Genomic DNA, 23461 nt, shown 5'->3' with positions numbered 1-23461 from the left:
ACAAGGGGTAAGTTCTATAAAGCCTATCAATTTTAAAGCTTCATTTGGGATACACTATACATCCCTTAGAATAAGAAGCAAATCTTTCCAAAAAGGAACAAGAGCAAAAACGTTCTTCCTCCTAATATAATTAAAAACATCGCTATGAATATAAAACAAGACTTACGGCATCTGTAAGAGCCGTGAAACAGTTGGCATGCCATTCTTCATAGCTTCACAGGTCAGAATGGATTCCAACACAGACACTACCAAAGAAAGAATAAGAATGAACACATTTTTGCACGGCGGGATAGCAAATGATTTAGAATGAACGTCTGGCACTGCTGTGTGATGTTCCCCTAAGTATTGCATCAACTAAGCAGTCATGAAGCTCTGTGGCATGTGGTTTTTATTATAATGTTATATTACACATACAAACTTTTCAAGAATGTTAGACATGAGGCGAGGGAATCCAGGCATCTCATTACTTACTACACACTGCTTTATCACTCAGTTAATAATTAAAACAAAAGTTTTACTTATATGCTACATATACTTCAGGAAGAACACATTTTCTGTTTTTACAAATTACTAACTAATTCTTTCCAGTCACAGGCTGCAAAGATCTTAGGCTGCTATTTCACAGCACTTCAGTTTAGGTAAAAAGTAAGAGTACCCAGGAAGCTGAGACTGGTATTTTTTCATTTGCATACTAACCAACAAACACTGATGGTGCAGGAGGGAAACTGTCTACTGGAATCGTATCTGGGGGTCTTCCGTACGTCATTTCATACAGTAAGTGTCCAAAGCAATGTACATCAACACCTTCTAAAGTCTGTGGAGGAACAAAAAAATAAAAACACAGCTTGCTAGAACTAATCGCTTTTTCACAACTGGTTTGAAAACACAATAACCCGTTAAAAATGGACTTGCATTTGAAGATAGAAAAGAAAAACCATAAAGACAGTTCCTAACCACAATCACTTCCCCACACAACTTTAGCTCAAAGGAAATCTTCATGCCTCAAGCTAAAGAAGCTACTGCTGTCTTTCTGTATGTGTTGATACAAATGGGATAGCAGTATAGTCATAAAAACACGTAAAGTAGTAAACTTTTTCCGTACAGAGTTTAGAGCGCCATACATTGATACAAATCACAACCAAGCACATTTTCCTAGCTAAGTCAAACAGCAAAGAATGAGATTCATAATATGCCCAACTGTCACTTTGCAGAGAGGTAGATAAAAAGCAAAAATGCATACCAAAAAACTTAGGACTCTCACTCCTCCTTAGGTTTGTACAAGCTGTATATACATGCTAAGCTCCCAGACAGCATATTTACAAGATTTTTGAATCATATTTAAACAGAAATGGCTCCTCATATTGGAAGAGGCTTAGAGCTTTGATGGCACTAAGAGAGCTGGACTAACCATGAACTTTGGAGTTTCTTTGACAACACAGTAGAACTCGTTTAGCAAGGTTGGTAAGCAGCTGTCTCGTGATGCTGTATGGAATTTATAACAATGAGTAACTTAAAGGCAGGACAAGATGCTGGCTAGAAGACTCTATTGCTGCAACAGGGCAAGTTTTGTTTTCATATTTTTGTAAGAAGATAATATTTTGCTTTGCAAGCCTTCAGTTAAGAGACACCCTTCAAACAAATAAAAACCAGTTTTTAATAGCTAGACATCTGCAAGCATCTAACCAATTTCCACACTGTCCTCCAAAGACAAGGCTAATTACTAGTCCCACCTAAGCTGCACTCATTGTACAGACATACAAGTGAAAAAGTGTGGTAGACAATATGCACATTCCTATGAAATACAAGACCAGGGTGGAAAAAGATCTTAAAACCAACTGCAGTTTGCCTAAACACTCACCTGCAGTCCCCTTCTACCTGCTTACCTTTGGCCTCAGCCTCACTCCAGTGTGCTGCAACAAAACTTCTTTGCAGCCAGACAGTGATTTGGAGGAAGCAGAAAAGGGATTGGATGGAGAAAAGTATTAAAGAAAAGGGGTTCAGAGAGGTTTTTTTCATTCTAGTCAGTCCTCCACAAACAGAAGTTGAGGATAAAGGAATGCATAAGAGTCAGTTGAATTAATTGTCTGAGTCTTACATTAATTTTCCGAAACTGTGAAAAGTATGATCGATAAAATGATGGAAGTCCCAACAAGGAATTTTCTAGATCCAGTAACTTGCAGGTGTCCCCATCCAACATCACATTGGCAGAGTGAAGATGGCCATAAGGAAATCCTTTCTCATGCAAGAATTTTAATACCTGAAAAAAATCCAATACAGAAGCACTGTCACAAGATGCTCTGATGATCTCAAGATCTTAAATGCTCCAATACCAAAGCAGATACATAATGAGGCCCCTATTTGGATTGCTTGCTCAACTTGATCTTCTACCTACATCATCTTTGGCTGACTATTCATTTCCATTTCATGGGTAACATTTCTCGCAAAACAAACATTTGATGCTGATCCCCAAAGCAGGCTTACAGACACCTCCCAAAGAGATCTTGAAACTAAAATTCAAAATTCTACTCAATATTATAGTTTGAATAAAAATTTTAAAAAAACACATTAATGACAATGAATTACTTCTTTCCCTTTTTCCATGAGGAAAAAACTCCATTATTGCCTCTCTCCCACTTAAGCTCCACACGTACCAACTGCCTTTTTTTTTTTTTGGTCAGAAATGGACTTACACATACATATCTACATTCAACTCCCAGCAGTTAATCTCAATTTACATTTAGCTTTGAAGTCTGCTGTTGAAATAAAGCTTGTATGTTCAAAAGTTTGTCTACTTTTTCTAGTTAAACCAGTTGGCAACCAAAAAAGAGATCATAAAGGCTGGTAAATAAAGCAAAAAAAAAAATACTACCTCTAATATTTGTCTTCCATATGTTTTTATTTGCTGAAGTTCAAGACCTTGAATTTTTTTAGGATTGCAATACTTCTTCAGGAATGGATCTTTTGGCTTTGCCTTCAAAAGAAACATACATATCAAGTATCATGCCCAGAAAAGCTAGTAATTGTCTTAGTTTGTTTAGCAATAGATGGTAAACAGTTTTATAAAAGACATACTATGGTCAATCCAGCAAGCGTTCTACCATTTGACTTTGGGGGGGGGGGGGTGGGGGGGGTGGAGATCTTACCTTATAAATAAGGTCTTTTAGTGTCCCTTTTTCACTGAATGGTCTAATAACCAGCGCTGAAGATTCATTGGCAGTGGCAAAAGTGATTTTGTAAATATAGGGATGCTGCCAAAAGAAGAAACTGTAGGTAAGTGTTAGATGACAGATTCTGTAATTCAGTTTTGCTTGATTCACAAGTAAGAAAAGCTCTGCCTGAATTATATATTTAAGGTAATAAATTGGATTCTGTCAGTGACATTTGCTCAAGTTATTCAGTCTTAACCAGGAGTAAACGCAAAGAAAACTTCACAAGGACATTGTTCAATTTCCACATAAATTTAAAAAAAAAGGAAAAAAAAATCACTATTTTTAACAAAACAGATTGGCCGTTTAGACAAATGAAGAATCCAGCACCATTAGCACTTATACATGAGCAGCTTTACTGCAGGTTTAAGTCATGCTAAACCAATAAATTCATTCACGGTTTTATACAACTATGTCACATAAGGAAACTTGGCATTAATAGCTGTCATAACACTTTTATGTCTTCAGAAATTATTATAACAACTTCCTGCAACTTTGTGAAACCAAATGAGACAGCACAGCTGGAAGTAAATTACACATGCGACACATATACTAATTGAAATAGCTAGTTAAGAAAAGACCCCTTGTTCATGTCTTATTTTAATCCATCAGTTTCAATCAGGTTTGGGGGTTGAGAAGCCTAGTTTTCAGCCTCTTCTGTTGTGCATATCTGCTGGGTTCCAGGACTGCACAGAGGTTTACCAGTTTAAATACCATCCTTTTCAGCCAGTCTCCCACATGCTTAACGTCCTTAAAGAGAAACTCCTTTTGGAGTTTTTCAGACAGAGATGCCTATTGGATTTATAATGTGACATTGCACAGAGCTTTAAAATTGTACAGCCTCCACTGTACTTCTACTAAAATGCTCCTGTCTTAAGTTCAAAGAACTGAAAGAATAACAACACTCATTCCACTGCCTTATCCACTACTGCCTGAGACAATCCCCAGCCCACGGGTTAGCAATTACACCTAGACAGCACTATCCTAACAGCCTGGACGTGTTGAGGAGCTGAAATAAAAGCTCGTGATCTCATAGTACTGCACAAGAAGAAAAAAATACAATTAACCACAACGCTGAATCTCCTGCAATAATTCTGCAGGATTATTATTTGTGCTGAGAACATGTTACTTCATATTGTGTGGGAAACGTAATTAAAAGGCTCGCACATCTTTAAATGAAAGCAACTCTAAAATTACAAACTATGTCTACCAGGCTACATGTGCTTTTGCAAGGTCAGTCCTTGACAAGCACTTTTGTGCTGGCACAATTTAAAAGTCTTCAAGTAATACTCACAGAACAGGAAGAAAGAAGTTTCACAGCATACTGTAAGTCTTTGTCAGACAAGTATTTATCAGGGCCAAGATCAGCCTGAAAATAAATAGGAAAAGAATGGCATCATAATAGATGTTGCATTCCATAAGGAAAACGTGATCTATATTCTGCTCTCACAATTTAAGACAGCTGCTTGAAGATATATTTGAAGAGCAAGCAAGGAAATTCCACATACAGAATGAAACTTGAAGAGGCTGAATAAGGCCACAGCTTTACAATACAAAGCGTCTGACCATAAGTAAGTATTATTGCCTCCTTCCTCCCCCATATCTGACGTGCATTACCACCACTGAATGAACTCTGCCAACCCCAAACTGGGGTCTGTGTGCATTGTGAACTGATAAGGCTTAAACCTCCACCTTCTTCCTCTCCAGCAAAAAAAAACTTCCCTCCGACTGCAGGCTTTAGCGATATCCGCTCTCCAGTGAAGTCTCACAAACAGCTATGCTCATATAATTAAGAGGCCAGCATGTTTCAGCACAGGAGCATAAGCAAGTGTCTAGTAACAACAAACTGTTTGGTGTCAATACATGTCTACCTTAAAGGAGCAATTCATGCCTCTCTCACCTATTAGTTTGCCAGTACAACTGAGGAACCAAGGAAGAAAACCCACCACTTCAAAAAGGATCACCTTACTATTTTCAGCAAGAAAATTTATACTATGGTAAATAGCTGCATCATTACAACTACAGAAACCTGAGGGGCAGGAATGGGAATAAATTACCAGGCACAGAAACTTGCAAACTGGATTTGCCACCAGAGGAAAGAAACACAAGAAGTTCCCACACCACACATCCACCTAAGGACTTCCAAGGCTCATTCAAAGCCTGAGCTCCTAAGTCTATCTCACTGTCACTCACGTATGGTAGTCAATATAAATGAAATAAGCCAGGTTCATTAAGAAAGACTTGAGTATGAAATGAAAGCATATATACCCAGCTTAACATTAGCCGTTCCTTTGGTTGATTCTTAATCTTCATTAAGAAATATTTCTTACGTATACGCCAACCTACAAAAAGAAGAGTCATCAGCAGCTTTAATTAAACACTACTAAATCACAAAGCTTACAGGCAGGACAAGGTCTGTAAGCAAAGATACTACGGCAATCTTAGGACAACTTGTATAGCTGGAAAAAAAAAAAAATCAGACAAGTCTTCACACATACGTGCTCTTCTTACCTATATCTTTTAATGGTTCCACCACTTCCCACTTTGGTTCTGATCGGAAGAACATTGAAACATGCTGTAAGGCAATTTCTGGAAAGAAAAAGGAGAAGAAGAAGAAGAAAGAGAGAAAAAAAAAAAAAGATAACATTTTTTTAAGATACTATATAATGTTATTATCCACATATTAGGTAAGGTTCAATGCCAGAAGAAAGCCTGCAGGAATTCAGACTGAAAGTCAGCAAAATCACTTTGAAAGGAAATCAGATAAAAAACACAGTTAAAGGCCATTTGCATTTTTAACCTGATAACTCAAATCCAGAGAGAAAACAAAGCAAGCACTGCCTTTGGAAAACTTAGCTTACCAGTCTGCATTCTATCTGTACTAGATCTACATTTCCAAGTCTAAATCCAAGGCTCACAGCTAAGATTTCCCACACTAGGTGTACATTACATTAGATCAGTAAATGTTTCTGCTGTACCTGTAAAAGAGCTTTTACATCTCTTTAACGTGCATCTACATCACTATTACTACATGTAAACTATGTAAACTAATCAGTTCTGTCTCACTATGTGTTATTCTGCCCTTTTCTGTGCAGGCAAAGGTATTTTGTTATATATCCACACATTTCACAGGGCGGGGGGCAGACACCCTTCTGGTTACTGAGTTCTCCCAGAGCTGGGAACACAACCAGTTTATTCATGAAGGAATCTGAGGGGAAATCTCAGTGAGAAGCCGTGACAGCAGGGGGAAAAAGGGAATCATGCCAACAAGGAGTTTTCTCTAACATGGCTTATCTTGGCATAGAAACACAGCAAAAAGGTATGGATATGCTGATCTTTCTGCACTGCATCTTCTCTCTCTAAAAATACGCTAGGAAAAAGAGAGAGAACAGCGCAGTAAATATCAGCTCACTGCTCCAGTAGCTAAGAAATGACAAACGGATGGTGTCTCCAAAGACCATAGGCAATGACTTGATTGCAACTAACTTCCCAGCAACTTGCTGAAAAAAACTTGATGAAAGAGCTCAGAGCTAACACAGAAGTCACAGTGTCTCCTAGAGGATTTAAATTGCTTTCTCAGCATTAGCCAGACAAACTGTATCCTTAAAGAGTTACTAATAATTTACAACTCCTCCACAGCTTATCATAAACATCCGGGAAATGTTCTTTGCACTTTGAAGCTGAAGACACAAGAACGTTACATAAAGGGGGAGCAAAAAGACAAGTGAAAAGGAAGCAGTAAGTTCCTGCTTCAGTAGGCTCTGCTTTTATGAAAACAAGCTTTGCATTTTGCAAGAGTCAGTATGCCCACAGACTAAATCTGTGGAGTGGGTTTCACCACTAACAGGAAGTTTTTTTCAGTCTATAAGACAAATATTTAACAATTTCCAATGGCTGAAGTCAGACAAATTCAAAGGAACACTTAATAACGAAGAGAACTGATCACCGGGATATCATTTTAGGGATGCAGTGATTTTTCTAATATTTGTAGGGAGAGGGGGTGTGACTTATTCAAGCCTTGAAAAAGTACTCAACCTAGCTCAAATAATTAGCTCTAGTAAGTCTCACAACCCAAAGTGATAGTGGCAGCTAGACGAGATGACCACAATTGTTCCTGTTGAGTTGAAAAACCTCAGAACCATGACGAACGCCAAGATTCAGTGTTCAGAAGATCTGCTGTTTTAACAGAATACAGAGCTGACAAACTTAACTCCACCTTGCACTTGGTAGACAAATAATTTCCAACCACCAACCCTCCCCATTTATCACAAACTGTGAAAAAGTAGATGTCACTCTCACCAACCCTCCTCCCTCAAGTTCTGCTTATATAGATCTTGACCCTCACCTCTCCTCTGTAAAATAATTCAAATATTTTCTTGACAATTGCAGCATGATTCATGCACAGAGCTGGAGAAACGTTATCATATATAATCACGGGCACAGTACGATGGTTTTGAAGGTTGTTCCCCACATCCACCCCCCACATTTCAGTGTAAATGCTTGCCAGCATTCATGGAAGATACACACACATGCTAAAGGGAAACTGTAATGCAGTTTTGCAATTTCTTACTTACCAGTGTAGTTTACAGAATAGCTGTTTGGGTCCAAGAATTTTTTTACCAGTTCACAGTTAGACAGTATGTGATGGGTAGTAATTACATCGAGATAGGCCTGGAGTCCCTTCTGTCTTTCAGCTATGAATTCACGTTCCATATTTCCAATCAATTTTTTTGGAGGAAGAGGTAGACTTAGAGTTGAGATCTTAAAAAGAGAGGAAGAATTACTAACCTTGCTCTCAAAATGGCTCAGGGATATAAACTAGCAACCTAGAAAGACTCTCAGCAGCAAGCTAACTACTGGATAACTCTTTTTGTACTGTGTATACACAAGCTTCTATGTTTTTTCTAAGTACTGTTATCAGGGTGAGCTAGTGAGACAACAGCTCGCGTCCCACTGTGAAGAGATTAGTAAGTGGAACAACACTGAAAATGTGAAGAGATACATTTTTGCTAGTGAGTCATGCATTTAAAATCACTACACAAAACTTTCAGATACTAAATGGCTACAATTTTCAGCCAAATTCTTTCTATCACACACCTCTGCCACAGCACAAAACCAATTCACACCTTACCATTTTCTCTGGATAAGATTTATGCTTTCTTACTTCATGAAGTGCAGATTAATTACTTTCCTTTGCGTCTACTGCCTTTACAGGTAATTTAAAGTCCTTACTGTCAGTATTTTAAATCTGTCATTTCAAATATGGTGCAACTTTTCCATTTTCTCTTCTGAATTTTTTGCTGTACAGTTTTTAAACAGCCATACATCTTTCAACCCAGAAATAGCTGCAATCTACCAGTGGATGTACAGTAGTTGTTTTATGTTGACATAAGTGATCCAAAACTTCAGATAAAACCAGAGAAATACTTCAAAATAGGACAATGAAAAAATGTTGCAGAAACTCAAAGCCTTATGTAAGTCAGATCAAAGTGATCATCTTCAGTGTTTATATTCAATTACGTCATGTGAATTGCCAGAATAAATTTTTCATGTTGTTAACACGTCGTTGTCCTGCAGATCAAAGCACCTGCCTTGGGTATGCTGGAATCTCCATGGGAGTTATCTTCAAGAAATATGTAATGCAGGATCAATTACACCAGATGCAATAACCTCATTTCTAAAGCAAACAGTTCACCAGGGAGAAGACAGGGACTTTTGGTGTTTGACCAACTTTCATTTTAACTAGTGGAAAAAAGTAAAGGATTAGTTCAAACTGGGGCAGAAGTAGCAATCCCTTTCCATTTTTACCTCCTCTTGAACACAGGAGTTGTCCTCTCACTAACCTTAGCACTTCTACTTCCCCAGTTTTTGACTGCAAATCACTGGCTGAAAAAGAACTATAACTACGCCTGAATTACAGAAGATGTTAATAAAAATCATCCTATCCACTGACAGTTTTTTAATGTTCTTTTACACCCAAGGGGAAAACAAAATAAAAATATTCAGGAATAAACCCTAAACCAACAATATACCACTTACAGCCAGTAATTCACCAATTAGTTTTAACACCAAAGGCACACAGAACTTTCATCTGGCAGACCACTCTTACTTCAATTCTAAAACAAGTTTCTAAACAAAAACTAAATCCATTTCTGGTATTACTCACTTGAAAAGCATGTCAAATTATAATCACCTTTACCTTCTTGACCTGACAGCTTGCTACCATCAGAGAGAAAAGGACTCTAGTTCAGATGTTTTCAAACCACTATTATTTGTTCAAAACTTACTTCAATAAACCACACATCTGCTATTTTCCAGCAGAAAGTAACATTCACCCCCAGGTTTTTGTAGCAACCTGCCAAAACACACAGCACAGTGAGAACACTCTACCACAGAAGACGACCTCACTGAGGTCCTGACCTAGCAAAGACCCTGCATGCTTTCAAACACCAGCAGTACTTCTCAGTGGCCCCTGCTCAGCACTGGAGTTAGGATGGGCTTTGCCACAGAAGAACCTGGGAATTAACGTTCTTATCTTCAAACCACAGGCTGCTCAGGAATGTCTGTTCAAAAGCTGCAATAAAATGCTTCACAAAAGCCAGATAGCTTGCTGCGAATACTGTACCAGTAGTTCACTTGACAAAACAGAAGAGTAGCCAATGATCTCCACACATCTCTGACAAACAAGTGAAGAGGAAGAAATGCAGGGCAGTCTAGAAGGAGCTTTTCAATCCAGTACATAGTTGAGCATTCAGAGAATCTGGTTTGAAACTTCCTGATGCAGATCAGGGCCACAGGTATATACTTCTCGTTGTTTTCCAAGGTGTTTGGTAGGACTGCATCCCCTAGCCTAGACAGCTTTGAAATTCTCAATCCTTGCTACTATTATATAGGTAGCACCAGATTAACATCAGAAAAGTTGCATTCCAACTCAACTGCAGCTATGTGTTCAAACACAACCACCCAAACCTACAGAGAGGTCAAGTATGCTACAAGAACTGGAAGAACTTGGGGCTTTACACCTGAAAGAAGCTCCAGCAGTTTTTCCAGCAACATTTTAGTTTTGAAGGAAGGAGACTGGGGTTTGGTGTTTTCTTATTGTTCATTGCTTTATACTGGGGTGTGTGTGTGGGTGTGCGTGTGTGCGCTTTGTTTTGCTTGGAGTTCTGTTTGTTTAATTTCAATATACACTAGACTAGAATTTAAACAGTTTAAAAACATGCCACGGGACTTGAATATTGGGATGAAATATTGTTGCTTAGAGTTCTGGGCGGAAAGAACCGAGGAGTGTTGCATAACTTAATGGATCAGAAAACTTCAGCTCCAGCATCACAAAGAGCAATTCTTTAAAAACTCCAAAACAGTGGGAGAAAAGAACAATTTTAACATGCCTCTCACCAGCTACTGTCTGCTGTCTCTCAAGCCTTGGCATATAGAACTAGGCTGGAGGAGCAGTGGTGTTTGTCAAAAGCAGAGCTGTGCATTTTTGATAAAGGCTTAAAACTCTCTTCCTGCCCTTCTGCTGGGCACATAATGAAGAATTACACCTTTTAGGGCCGCTCTCTGTACTAGCCAGGAAAGGCTGTCTCCAAGCAGAGATACATCTTCACCTTTCCAGACTGTGGAAAGCAGAAATGGGAGTCTGAACAAAGGGTGAGCAGTAGTTTTCATTGAAGGAGACCAAGTGCTAAAGAACACGACCTGTTAATTTAGCCACCTTCTGCACATCCTTCTAGCCCAGTCAGAGGTATGTCTTCATGGTTCTGTTTTGATCTTTTCTAGCCATCCAAGCAGCTGACATTCTTGTCCCAGATCTTGGTATCTTATATCTGCAAAAACCTCTCTCTCATTTCAAATTCTTCCTTGTCCCACTATGCGAGTTGCTGTCAAATAATCTCCTGAACCCTCCACTTTCATCATTTGCCTCTGTCTCAGATACAAAGGCCTTTTCCTTCCACACTACATCACACATAACCTACTTACCTTCACTTTCTAGACCTTCCACCTAGGCCTAACTTTTCAGTACCTGTCATTTCTGAATTTTAAGTCTTAAAGGTCCATTGCCTTTTCTACTAAAGCTGCCTCATTTGAAAGTTAAATGAGAATGCAACAAAGCTTTTTCATGCCTTAACACATTCTATTCCCCATGGTTAAGAGGAGCTTGTTATAGGTGGCTGCAAAAGTGAACTCTTTCTTCTTTTTAAAACTTGCTCAAAATTCTCTCTCTGTGATTTTTATCAAAACTTGACTATGGTTAAGACCACAATGACCACTATGTACCGTGACAACTAGTACTATCTCATTTCTTTGTGTTCCCACGGGTGCTTATCTAATCTTAAATCTTTGATTTCTCTGGAGCAGGAGACATCTTTGCATTGCATATATTCAGCACATCACACAAAAGGTTTCTAGGTCATGATAAAAGTTCCTACGTGCTACTGCACATTAAATAAAATAATTCCACAAGGCAACCGTGTTGCATCTGTTGAATTATGACTAATTTGCCCTCCCATCCACCTTCTAGCATAGAAATCAGTTATAGGAGACTATCAGAGCGCACAATTCAACATCCTTACATGTTTCTGCTCACTGAGGTTCTTCATGCAAATAGCTGATTTGATTGGGGGGGGGACGGAGGAAGAGGAAGTGGAAGCAGGATTAAGTTCTTGAATTCACATAACATTTAACAAGGAAAAAAATTTCAAAGTCACAAAAACCTATCCTCAAATAGCACAAGCATTCTCTTTATCTTATTTGTCTAGTACTATGGAAGTCTCAAGTAACAGGTTTCACTCCTGTAGATGCTAATCACTGCTGCTTCCCCCCTTCTCCCAAACACACTCATATACCCTGCTTTTTCCCACACAAACTAAAAAGAAATGCTTTTTAGGACAGCAAAAGAAAACACACAGTAAGTCCAGTGTTTAACTAAGGAACACTTTGCAGTGATACAGAAAACCATCACATGATAAGCAGCATCTGGTAGTGCTTTTAGATGAATATAAATAATGAGACACGTAGCACTTCAATGCTGAATTTATAAGGTTGGTATGTGCCTTGGCTTTCTTCAAATCAAAGGAGGAACAAATAATAACACATAAAACCGGAACAAGTCACAGTACTGAAGGGAAAGATTCAGTATCTGCCAATTTCCTCCATTTCTACATAAATTGATCCCGTTGATGCTAAAATTAAAATTTTACAAGAGAAAACATAAGAGTGAAAAAAGTATACATTCAAGTTATATTTGAAGTCACAGTTTCTCTTTACAGCTACGTGAATTTGTATTTTTTCTTCACTGCAATATATATATAAAAATATCACAAGCCATTTTAAATATATCCTTCTAAATGACATTTTATATTTATGTATCAAGGGTGAAAGTTACCTGCAAGCTATTATTAAGCAAGTCAAAGTCACTGTATCGCCTCACAATCTGCAAAATATAAAGACAAAGTTCAGGAAACATATTACTTTTCCCATTAGCATTTTACTCTTCAAAATCCCATCAAAGAAAAATAATTCCCATTCATAATCTTCTTCTTTTAACCATTTTTGTACAAATGCATAACTGCTGGATTTATGTCACGTTGCCAGGGAGCAAAGAAGAGTTTTTAATCACATCTCAACCAGAATGAAAATGCATTTCTAAACATTATCTTAGAACAGCTTAAAAAAATATTTGCGAGCAAAGTTGTCTGCACACATAGCATTTTTGCCATATTAGATGCAACAATTTTTCACAGTCATCCTCATTACTACTTCTAGGTTTCATTGGTCATGTATCAGCAAGGCTGTGATTTTAGCACTAAGGCAGGCAAACCAGCATTTGAGATTTAAAAACGATGGTTGTAGCAACACACAGCAGTAACACGACAGGCAATTTTCCTGGAATATTCACAACAGCAGCAGACAACGTGCCTTCTGCAGCTGGCAGCAAGACTGTTTTTCTCTTAGTTTTTGACCAAAAGTATTCAAGCACTTCATGTTCTCAATTCCAAACAAACATTTCCCTCCCCAGCTCAAATTTAAAAAGCTGGGAAGAGACAATTTTCAAACTCTTCCTAAAAAGGCATCCTGGTTACATGAACCGCAGTTTAAGAAATTACCTGCCAACTGTTTTCTGCTGAAACTCCTCTCTGAACACGGATTATATATTCCTAATAAAAGGAAAAAAGTTATTAGAAACGAGAACTAACGAGCTGAAGAAAGTTATTAGGTACTTCTCCAAATATGACCACTATCCAACTAGGAAACATTCAGAACCAGATTTTAAGTACCAAGGTGAAGGTCAGAGCTGGGTTTGCTCAGACCCATCACTAGCAGCTGTCTCTCTGCTTTACAGAGTAGAAGACAGAGAGGTCCAAGAGTTTGCAGACCTGTGAAGCACTTGAACAGTTTCGTTTAGTGAAGGAAAAAGATAGCAAGAGCATACTCACCACACATCTCTGCCAACCACAGCTGAAGAAACCTCTCCTCACCTCCAACATCTAACAAGTAGCCCCCAGGAATTACTGCCACCATCATAACAGAATAAATGCCAGTAAATATCTACAGCTGCCCAACCTCTAATTATTTTTGTACAAGAAAGGTTACTGCAAAAGCTTTGGAGTGTGCTTGAGTAACTAGAACATATCAGTTTCTCATGGTGATAATTCTTCATTTATAATGCATGCTTAATGTTAATGATTTATATATTAACGATGCAGATATATCTAAATCTCAGTGAACCACTTCTAAGTTTCAGGAATTAATAATTCTCCCACCACAGTTACATTCATAAAGCACAATTATTTTCCATCTCTTCATTTCAAGTTCCACTGCACCTTTTGTAGACTAATACCTGGTCAATACAGCAATATCGTTAGTTAAGATTTATCTAATTATGTCAAGAATAGATGCCAAGTATTTTGTACACCTAATCAGACATAATTCAAGGAAGCCGTGATTTTGTTTACCCCTACTCTAACTTTGAAAACAGCTCTTAAAACACTTTTGACATTTCAAAGTTCAGAAACAAGGCAAGTCCTTTTCCTAGAAAGTCTGTAACCTCTATTTTAGATATTGTTTAATTAGCAAAGAAATAAAATTAACGTGGGCTAAGTGTAGTAACAGAGACTTCCTTTACCACTTGCATATACTATGCTCTATAAATGCAGCTCTTTTTAAAGTCTTATTACACAGATAATCCCACAGCCACATAATTTACATTGAAAAATATGAAAATGTAAAGCCAAAAAGTAAGGAGCTGTCTGAGAAAACACAGCTCCCAACACTGAAGAAAGCTGGAGAGTACCCAGAGTCAGAAGAGGGGGAAGAAGCCACACAGATACCTATGTTTTCACACTTTCCTTCCCATTGTACCAGTCTGACATTGTCAGAGAGGCCTATGTCCCCAGCACCTTTTAAGCACATTCATCTTTTCTGCTGTGCTTGGCCAGGGGTGGCAGGACCCACCACCGGTGCTCAAAGTACCACTAAATCCTTCAGGCTTCCTCACTGAACACGCTCGGTCGCACTGCACACCTGCAGCTACAAAATTCAAAGAGAGAACTAGACATTCTAAACCAAATACAAATTCAAGCCACGGCTCACAGCATTTCTAAGCTGGAACATGCAAAAAAGCATTTTGCATTTGTGCCAAGCGACGCGTGAGTACCCACCTAGTTATTGCCTGCAGTGCAGCAAGCATCACATGATAAATCATTTGTTATTCAGCTCAGATGACTTCATTCACCCTGGTACAAACTTTCAAATGTATTTTATGTAAAGTGCTGAACAATTTTTCGATTTCAAATGCCACCTAATTTTGTTGAACTGCTTACATCAATAGGAGTCTTACACAAACAAAAAGGACAGATCAGAGCATTATGCACAATTTTTTCAGGTACTAAAATTAATGCTGCATTCCAAATTATCATGAATAGACAATAACGAAATAACAACAAATAAACAAAGGCATTTCCAGCATCTTGAGTTTATATACCAAATTTGTCCATTCTGTAACAATAACTACCTGGCATGTACCTGCATACCACCTAGGTAATTCAATTGAGTGTTTGATCCATGAAGTATTATAAATTCAGCTTCACAGTTAAAAATCCACTACAGGCATTTATTAACCACTTTTTTCAGGTACTGTGAAGCGCCTTCTGGTTTTGGAAGTTGCCTTCAGAACCACACAGAACTAACTCTCAAATGAAATGAAATTAAAAGCTTGTACACTGAAAAACATGAATACACCACTGGATGCAAACAAAGTGGGACACATCAGAGAATCCCTATGTAGAATTAAATTCTCATTTAACATTAACCACCATGAAAAGTAGTGTAAATCAAGAATTACGACTATTCCAGACAAGAGGCAAAGGCAACACTTACCAGATGGCATTACCTTGTGTGTTGACCCTTAACTAATCCAGAATTTATTTACTGAAGTTTCCTTCCAAAGCACAGTGCTGCTCAGGCAAAAATGCTACTCCATTTTCTAAAATTCACTTAAAATATCCTTTATCGACAGCTCATCAATATCTGTAGCAATTTTGAACCATCTAGCCTTGAGAACAAATTCAAGACTAGTAAGCATGAAAACCAAAGTGATTTAAAATACTTCATGTCCTAGCAGCTTGGTTGGAAATGACAGAAATCCAAGATGTCGCAAACCAAAACACATAACTATTATACTGGAATTAAAGCGTCTATTTTCAGAAAGTCAGTCTGACACGGTCTCTCCATGTTCTCTTCTCTTACCCATTCAAAATTATAATTAAGATATTTTCATGCAAAACAAGAAGCCCAAATCCTCATAAATACTAACAAAAATCCCCAGAGCTGACTGCAATTCAACCAGTGTAATTATGTTTGGAAACTGTGCAACAGAAACCAATCAAAGGGACACCTGGATACCCAGATTCACCACTAATGTGGCTTTTCCTGTTTTGTGATCACTGCTGCGTTTTGGGAAGTAGGAAGAGGCCAAAAAATTGCACCAACTGCTTATTCAGCAAGTCTCAAAGGAACATTGGCTGTTTCTCTGAAAAACCACGTCAGTGATGATTCACCAGGTTCAGTCATTCATCTTTTCTAGGATTTTGAAAGAAATTTGAGTTATTGCTCAATCCCTTGTAGCACTTACTCTTTATCCAGCAATTAACCTTTTCTATTGCATCCCAAGAAAATGCTCCTGGACAGGCAGAACACAAAAATTCATTAGACAACTGTGAAAGCACCTTATTGCATACAAACACTCTGATCCATAAGACAATTGTCTCTTCTGGAGAGCCTAGTGATAAACAACTCGGGGCCCAGAGCTCATTCTCACAGTAAGATTATATTAAAAAACAGATTTAGGTCACAACTATTTTTTCCACACATACTCAAGCATTTTCCCATCTAGTTCTGCTTTGGCACCCTGAAGTACTAATCAAGTCCCCGCTTTATGTCATGGGGTTCGCAATCTGAAGGAAGGAAGCATCACTCTTCAGACATGGTCTTTAGTTCTACCTGGATGGAAAAGTCCCCACCACGCTCACTCCATCACTCCATTACGAAGAGTTGGCCACCTCAGCACTACCTTGTCAATACAACTAATGAAAAAGCCTAAATGGTCTTCTGAGTGGTTTTTTTTTTTACCAAAGTTGATAATGAGATTGAAAGTCAAAGAATAGCTACAGTAGAAAAGCCACGATAAGAAATACAATCCCATTTCCAATATCTGCCATGGCTGCACATAATCAGCAGACCCCAGTATGCTGAGTTTTAGCAACAAGTTGATACTTCCTACTGCCTCCGCACGGCAACAAGCTTGTCTTGGGATTATAATTAGCACCATTGATATATGCTTCCCATAGGACCAAAGAAGAGCTTTCAACTCTGCAAGCAAAAAGCCTAAATGCACAAAAGCCTTTATTACTCTGCCAAATTCTGGTTTGTTTAGGAAAAAAATCTGAATTACGACAATTTTCTTCTGAGACAGCCTGATTTGGGACTGAGACTGTGCCCATAGGAAATAAACAAAAGCGTAAGGAACACAGATAGGCACACTCAGAATCATTTCTGTTTAGCTGCATCACCTAACACAGGAAAATATGATGGAAAAGGCTTCAGAAAGGGCTAGTAATTACCAGAGTTCACTCCTGCCGACAATTTTAAGGATCAGTGACCAGGCTCAGCGAGGTCTAGGTTGGCTACGGACATGCAGAAATTCCCATGGCATTGTTCACTCCTACATGAATGGCTCAAAATCTTTCCTATGACTCAGTTTACCAAAGAACAGCCCTAACAGCTGCTAGTTGGCAAAGAAAGGTCTCAGCTTACAGAAGAGAGACAACCTTCTGCTACTGATTTTGCCCGTGGGCAGCAAGTTCACTGGCAGCAACTATATAGGGGCCACCACCAAGACAGGCCAGAAAACCATTCCCCAAGACAACCTCCCTGAGTCCCTCCAGACTCCCACACAGGTGAGGTTTGTACGTCCGCTGCTCTTCCTACCAGTACTGCCACAACCTTGATATTCCACCAGCGGTTCAATATACATTTTTAAAGATGCCAAGCAAAGCAGTTTTACCTATGGGATCATTTCCTGGCTGCTCCGATTAGTCAAGAAAGCGGAAACCGGTGCTGGGAGGAGGAGGTCGGGAGTAGGGAAAGCTCTATGACCCTAGCTGCACACTGTCATTTCCTAAAATCTTCTTCCTATCACTACAGATAGAGTTTCTGAAAAAGAGTACTTTCCAAACATCCACATGGATCAGTGACAACCACGCTGAATTTCTCCAGTCCTTTGCCAATACCAGTTTCACAATCACTGCCTCAGATTAATGTTTTGCTGAACTTACCCATTTTCATGCAGAGCCAACATTTAGGTGGATTTTCCCCCCAAATTCACCAAGATTAGTCCCTGGTATTCCAGCACTTGTTAAAACATCAACAGCTCAGAGCTGCCCAGATAATTTTGTTAACATTCCTAGGTGAAAGTTACACAGCAAAGCATGTCCAAATGTTTAACAATTGCTGTTTATCATCTTTCCTAGTTTTTGAAACAGAAAGCAAAGAGGAAAGAAAGGTTTTTGAGGAGACAAAATAGGAAAGAACAAGTGACAAATTTAGAGATTCATATAATAAAACAGAGAATCTTGCCAATATTGAGTAATATATTCTGTTTTCCCAAGAAAATAGTCTCTAAATTTCTGGCTGAGGATAGCCAGTCTATTTTTCCACAGATTTCTGCTGTACATCTGTTTAATCCAACAGGCTTGAAAAGCCAACCATTATAAAGATCCAGGTCACCTTCAGGTCACATCAACTAGAAGTTTGAAAGGGCTTTATTTCATAAGCATTAAAGAGAGGAAAGCCTAATTAAGCATGAATACAAGCCCTGCTTAAGTAGGCTGGATTGGAACAATTTCTTGTAAGAAGCTCTTTTAAATGTTTATTTAGAAAACCTCCCACGTGAAAAGTAGCAACAAAATTAGGAAAGTTGCTCAGACTCGGGGACCTCTTCCCTACAGGGCATAGTATTTATCTGCCATCGTACAACCTGCCATTAAGCCCATCTGAGGTACGAGCAGCAACAGCCGTGTTTACCTGCATTTTAAACAATGCCTGTGTTTGTCCAGGGACATTATACAGTTCCACACACACTGTATCGCTGGTGTAGTAACGAGTAAGCCATTCAATAAGTGAAAGCTATGAAGTAGGCCAACTGCAGAAAAAAAATAGGACACATATTTACATGTAATGAAACTTACTGAACAAGAAAAGCTCTGGAGAGAAACAAGAGAAACAACAGCTTTTCAGTACCCTGCATCACCACGGGCTTCACCAGAAAAACAAAATACTCAGTATTTTGCAGGAAATAATCAGTAGCCAATAAAAATATTCTAATTACGCCGCAAGATCTCTAAGGCAATGGATTTACCAAGGTATGATACAGCAACTATTATTTTGACTGTGATCCTTGCAGGAGCTACAAACACAATACTGATTTAGTAAGTTCACTAGCGGAAACCATAAGGTTGGGATATCTAAAATGAGGTGTGATGAAACAGCTATCTTTTCTGAGCTCAAGCTGGGGGGCAGGTGGGAAGTGGTCAAGCTTACTTACTAAGTCCAGTGGAGGAACTGCATTTCCAAAACCTTGAACAAGTGAACTCTAATAGTTCCCTGTCTAGAGCCACCTCTAAAAGTAACTTCTCTTTTTTTTTTTTTCCCAAAGTGAAAGCAACCTTGCAGAGATTGAATCTGTTATAAAGCAGATGTGCAAAGTCCTTTACAAGCTTTTAAAATAAATACTACAGTTCTACAAACATATGGCTCCATTTTTGTATCACAGAACAATATAGGGAAAATATAAATGCTTTTTCAACATTTTTCTAATCTAAAAGCTATGAGTGTCAACATTCATCATTGCCTAAGGAAAACTAAAAACTCTAAAGTACATTACAAGAGCGATTTATTTCAGCTGTTCATTTAAAAATGCCTTTAAGACAACAACGTACTGCAGCAAAACTGGTTGTTTCACTACTTCAATTTCAACACGAAATGCATGAAAAGGGAAAATCACTTCAGAAAAGAATTAAGGCATGTTCAGAAGTATATGTATAACTTGCTAGTGGTTTTATTGCTGTAAAGTGCTCTAAAACTTGTATATACAGATGTGCAGATCTTATTAAGGAATATGTCCAGATTACTGTGGAAGAAAACAGCATCCTATTTCAAGGCCTAGAAAGAAAGCCACTTTTAAATAGTGAATATACAGATTAAATATTACAATATGAAGCAAGTTCAATAGCCAAAATTTATTAAAGCTTTAGTGCTGAAAACACCTCTGTTGTCAGAACACAACATTTAGCATTAAGATGAGACACTTGCAAATGGATTAATATACGGGATGTAATTCCACTCCTACTGAAGGAGTGCATTCAAGGAATGCAATGGCAGCAAAACAATCGTCTGCAAAACAGTGGGTTCACAAGCGTGGTAGGTATGTGTAAAGGTGCCCAACACACTCCTGGAAGTTACAGTTACTCTTTTTATGCAGTGCTAGTGATTAAAGCGTATAGCAGGAGACAAAATGAAGCTGACATGGTTTGCTCGTGTAATTTCAAATTATTCAGTGAGGTACCATTGGAACGTGCCTGCAAATATACATTTATTTGGCTTTCAAAATGAAAAGGACTCCATAAACACTGCACTACAGAACTACTTGTACATAAGGGCACATTGCAATAAAACTCAGATTGCTTGTAACACACTTAACTGGGGAAACAACTTCTGTAAAAAAGAAAAGGCATCATTTTCATCTTCAATTGTCATTGGAAATAAATATGCAGAAAGAAAACCTCAGCTGACAATTTCTTTGTTGCAACACAAAAGCATGGAGATTATGTACCAGCTGGGATGTACTAACTCAAGTAAGAATTTCTGAGCTCTCCTGACTTGAAAGAAACATGAAGAGCTTGTGAGCATATCAGAAAATTTTGCAGTTGATTTCCTAAAAATCTAAAACCCACAGTTACTAGGGGAGTGATGTGCTCTTACTAAGCAAAAAGCGCAAGCCCTCAAAAGTACATTTTAAATACTAGTTTTGTGCCTTCTTAAGTTTTCCAGAGAATTCAAGTGAGTATGTAGTAGTTTTGGGTTTTGTTTTCAGTTTCGTTTTTTTAGTTTCACCTTCACCTTCAGGAAACAGAAACTCAGCCTCTGCCAAGTACAGCCCTTGATTCAATGCTATTAAGTTTACACTTACCCAGTCTGTTGTATTAAATTTAAATTAACAGAAGCTGCTTAGAACAATAGACAAGCAAACTACTAGTTTGACACAAGCTTTGGTCTTCTGCATGGTTTTTCACCATGTCTACAGAGCTTTTCCTGAAATTCTTCACCTTTTCCTTAGCTGGTTATTCAGAAGGCTGGCTATTTTCAGCACCCATAGAAGGTTTACATTATTACTGGTTCAGTTGCCATGTTAAAGCTGCACCTAATCTGAGCCTAAATCATCTTCATACGAGTGCTTTTATAAGCAATTATCTACAGGAAAAAAAAATTATAAATGCAAGTTTAAAGCAATTCTTGCAACGCTAAGCATTATAAAAGCATTATAAAATCTTAATACATGCTGCTGACAAAAGAATAGAAAATGTATTCATTGTATTTCAGCTTTAGAATAAGTCTAGCACGTGAAGACCTAGTTCTCCAAACATTAGTTTGGGATGAAGAATTGTACAGATCTACATCTTTTGAAGATACCGCTTTGAGGTGGGATGAGGAACAAACTCAAAAAGCATTCAGTTAATGACAACCTACTTCCTTATGTCTATAACAAAGTAAAATACAGCCTTAACAACCCACAAAAGCACTTCAAACCTTATTTTTTAGAGGAGCTTCATTTACACACCTCTTCAAACACAAGGATCTATTTGTGTGGCTTACTTAAACCACGAAAGTTCAAATCAGGGACAGCATCACCCACCAATAAACAAATTATTCAGATACCAGGGACATAAGATGAAGCGTCCAAAATGACAAAATAGTCAACTTACATCAAATGAGAAACGAAGTCTCTGTTATGGCTTCCTGTATTTTGTTATCCACACTGCCTCTATATAAACCATCTGTGCTACACACACTTCAAGCCATCTTTCAACTATCAACAAGGCTTCTGCAGTAAAACAAACAATTACTAATAGATGTATCTTAGAGACAGATTTTAAATCAAAAGGCACAGTGCTCCAGCACTCTGTTATTAACAAAAGATCAGAACAAATCAGTAGAGATTTTTTTCTGAACATCCGTTAGTAACAGAATACGGAGATGAAAGACCAAGAGGGGAGAAGCAACATTTGCTATCACACTCACCCATGCAAGAAAACACACACAGAGTCTGGATTGAAAAACTACTTCCAAGTGCTCATTCTAAAAGAATTTTGTGACTTTTTTTTCCTAACCAGAATCATGCAAACCAAAGGAAATAACACAAAAAGCTATTGTCATTTCCACCAGCAAAAAAGTGTAATAAGGCACGATGGAAGCAAGTTAACAATGAAACTGTGATCTGGACTGCTAACTGGGGAGTATTAGAAGTTACACAACTTCTCATAGGATTTGGTACATGCACCCCTCAGCTATTGAACAGGTAAAAAGTATCAGGCTTGTCAGAAAAATAAACCTTAGTAGTTTTATTTATAAGAGGAGTTGCCACAACTGAGAGCCATAGCCTGCTAGATTCACAAGATCTTCTGGACAACTTCTACGTAACTTCTGTTCAGAGAAAGACTGGAACATTAGTTAGCGTGAGTTCCTCACACAAAAAACACTTCTTAAGTGTAGATTACTGATAGGAAGAGTATTTAATAAGACAGTCTACAGATTAGTTGTATAGCCTGTGGTGAACCTACAATTATGGTCATTCAGGTTAAGAGTGTTCACCAGATGCAAGGAACAGGAAGAGAGATCAACAACGCAGGAAGGGGAGCTGTGTAAGGGGCAGGGGGAACAACCCTCTCTCCATTCAGAACACACTCCCTGCCAGCGTACCTGCTGCTGAAGTACCTCTGGCCTCCTTTTTAGCCCAGCATCCCCTCTCTGCTAAAGCAGGAATTGGAAACAACAGCCAGTTCTTTCTCTGATTCACAGTACTGCCTGGTCATACCCTAAGTGAACCTAGTTTTTAAAGTGGAAATTAATTGCAAACAGGAGATTGTGAAATTTGGGCTATTATTGCATGCTCAAAGCCAGCACAGTTCCTATGGAGGTGGTGTGCATGTGGACTAGACGTCCCAGAAGGATTAATCTGTGACATAAAAGTCACAGCGGGGCTCATTCTGCTGAGTGTCATCACTCCCCACAACAAAGACAGTGGGGCTGTACCCTCGGTTCCGTCTCTGCAGCTTTACAGCCTTCACTACGGTCGCACAGTGGGACCCGGAGGCAAACGTAGCCCGTTCAAATGTAACTTCACAGCTACTGAAACGAGGCAACCAGAACCCGCCTCTGCTCCAAACGCTGCAACAGACCCCGAGAAAAACAGAAATTACAACTTAAATGGAGCCAGAAGGCACAAGGCCTCCCTCGGAGCGGACGCGAGCCCGCGAGCACCCGAAGCCCACGCACAGCCTGCGCCCCGCCAGCCCCCGGTGGTACCGGCCCCGGGAGCCGTGGCAGGCTGCCGACGGAAAACCCGCCGAGCAGAGAGAGGAGGAGGAGGACGACGAGGAGGAGGAGGAGGAAAAGGAGCCGAACAACTCCCGGCTCGC

The 23461-nt window shown here is 38.8% G+C and overlaps 1 protein-coding gene across 13 annotated transcripts in view; it reads right to left on the bottom strand.

Annotated features, from left to right (window-relative positions):
• Window positions 1-23461, bottom strand: part of PXK (PX domain containing serine/threonine kinase like) — a 37096-nt gene that overhangs the window by 12997 nt on the left and 638 nt on the right. For 10 of the 13 annotated variants that reach the window (XR_012624663.1, XR_012624664.1, XM_074835771.1 and 7 more), the window contains exons 2-12: window positions 13316-13366; window positions 12595-12642; window positions 7781-7967; window positions 5718-5795; window positions 5475-5548; window positions 4501-4575; window positions 3144-3248; window positions 2870-2971; window positions 2096-2257; window positions 697-814; window positions 167-245 (exon numbers count right to left, since the gene is read on the bottom strand). Coding sequence is in view for 11 of the 13 variants with exons in the window: in XM_074835771.1 (XP_074691872.1) it covers window positions 167-245; window positions 697-814; window positions 2096-2257; window positions 2870-2971; window positions 3144-3248; window positions 4501-4575; window positions 5475-5548; window positions 5718-5795; window positions 7781-7967; window positions 12595-12642; window positions 13316-13366 (1079 nt within the window). In the remaining 2 variants the exon portion in view is untranslated. Of the gene's footprint in view, window positions 1-166; window positions 246-696; window positions 815-2095; window positions 2258-2869; window positions 2972-3143; window positions 3249-4500; window positions 4576-5474; window positions 5549-5717; window positions 5796-7780; window positions 7968-8337; window positions 8518-8797; window positions 8940-12594; window positions 12643-13315; window positions 13367-18791; window positions 18884-23461 lie in introns of those variants that run through there. The other 3 variants (XM_074835773.1, XM_074835782.1, XM_074835781.1) reach the window with 3 other exon arrangements.

This window comes from Strix aluco, chromosome 11, assembly GCF_031877795.1.
Source record: "Strix aluco isolate bStrAlu1 chromosome 11, bStrAlu1.hap1, whole genome shotgun sequence".
Classification (NCBI taxonomy): domain Eukaryota; kingdom Metazoa; phylum Chordata; class Aves; order Strigiformes; family Strigidae; genus Strix; species Strix aluco.
The sequence above is the reverse complement of the archived record's forward strand: the minus strand, read 5'-3'. Positions and strand labels throughout refer to the sequence as shown.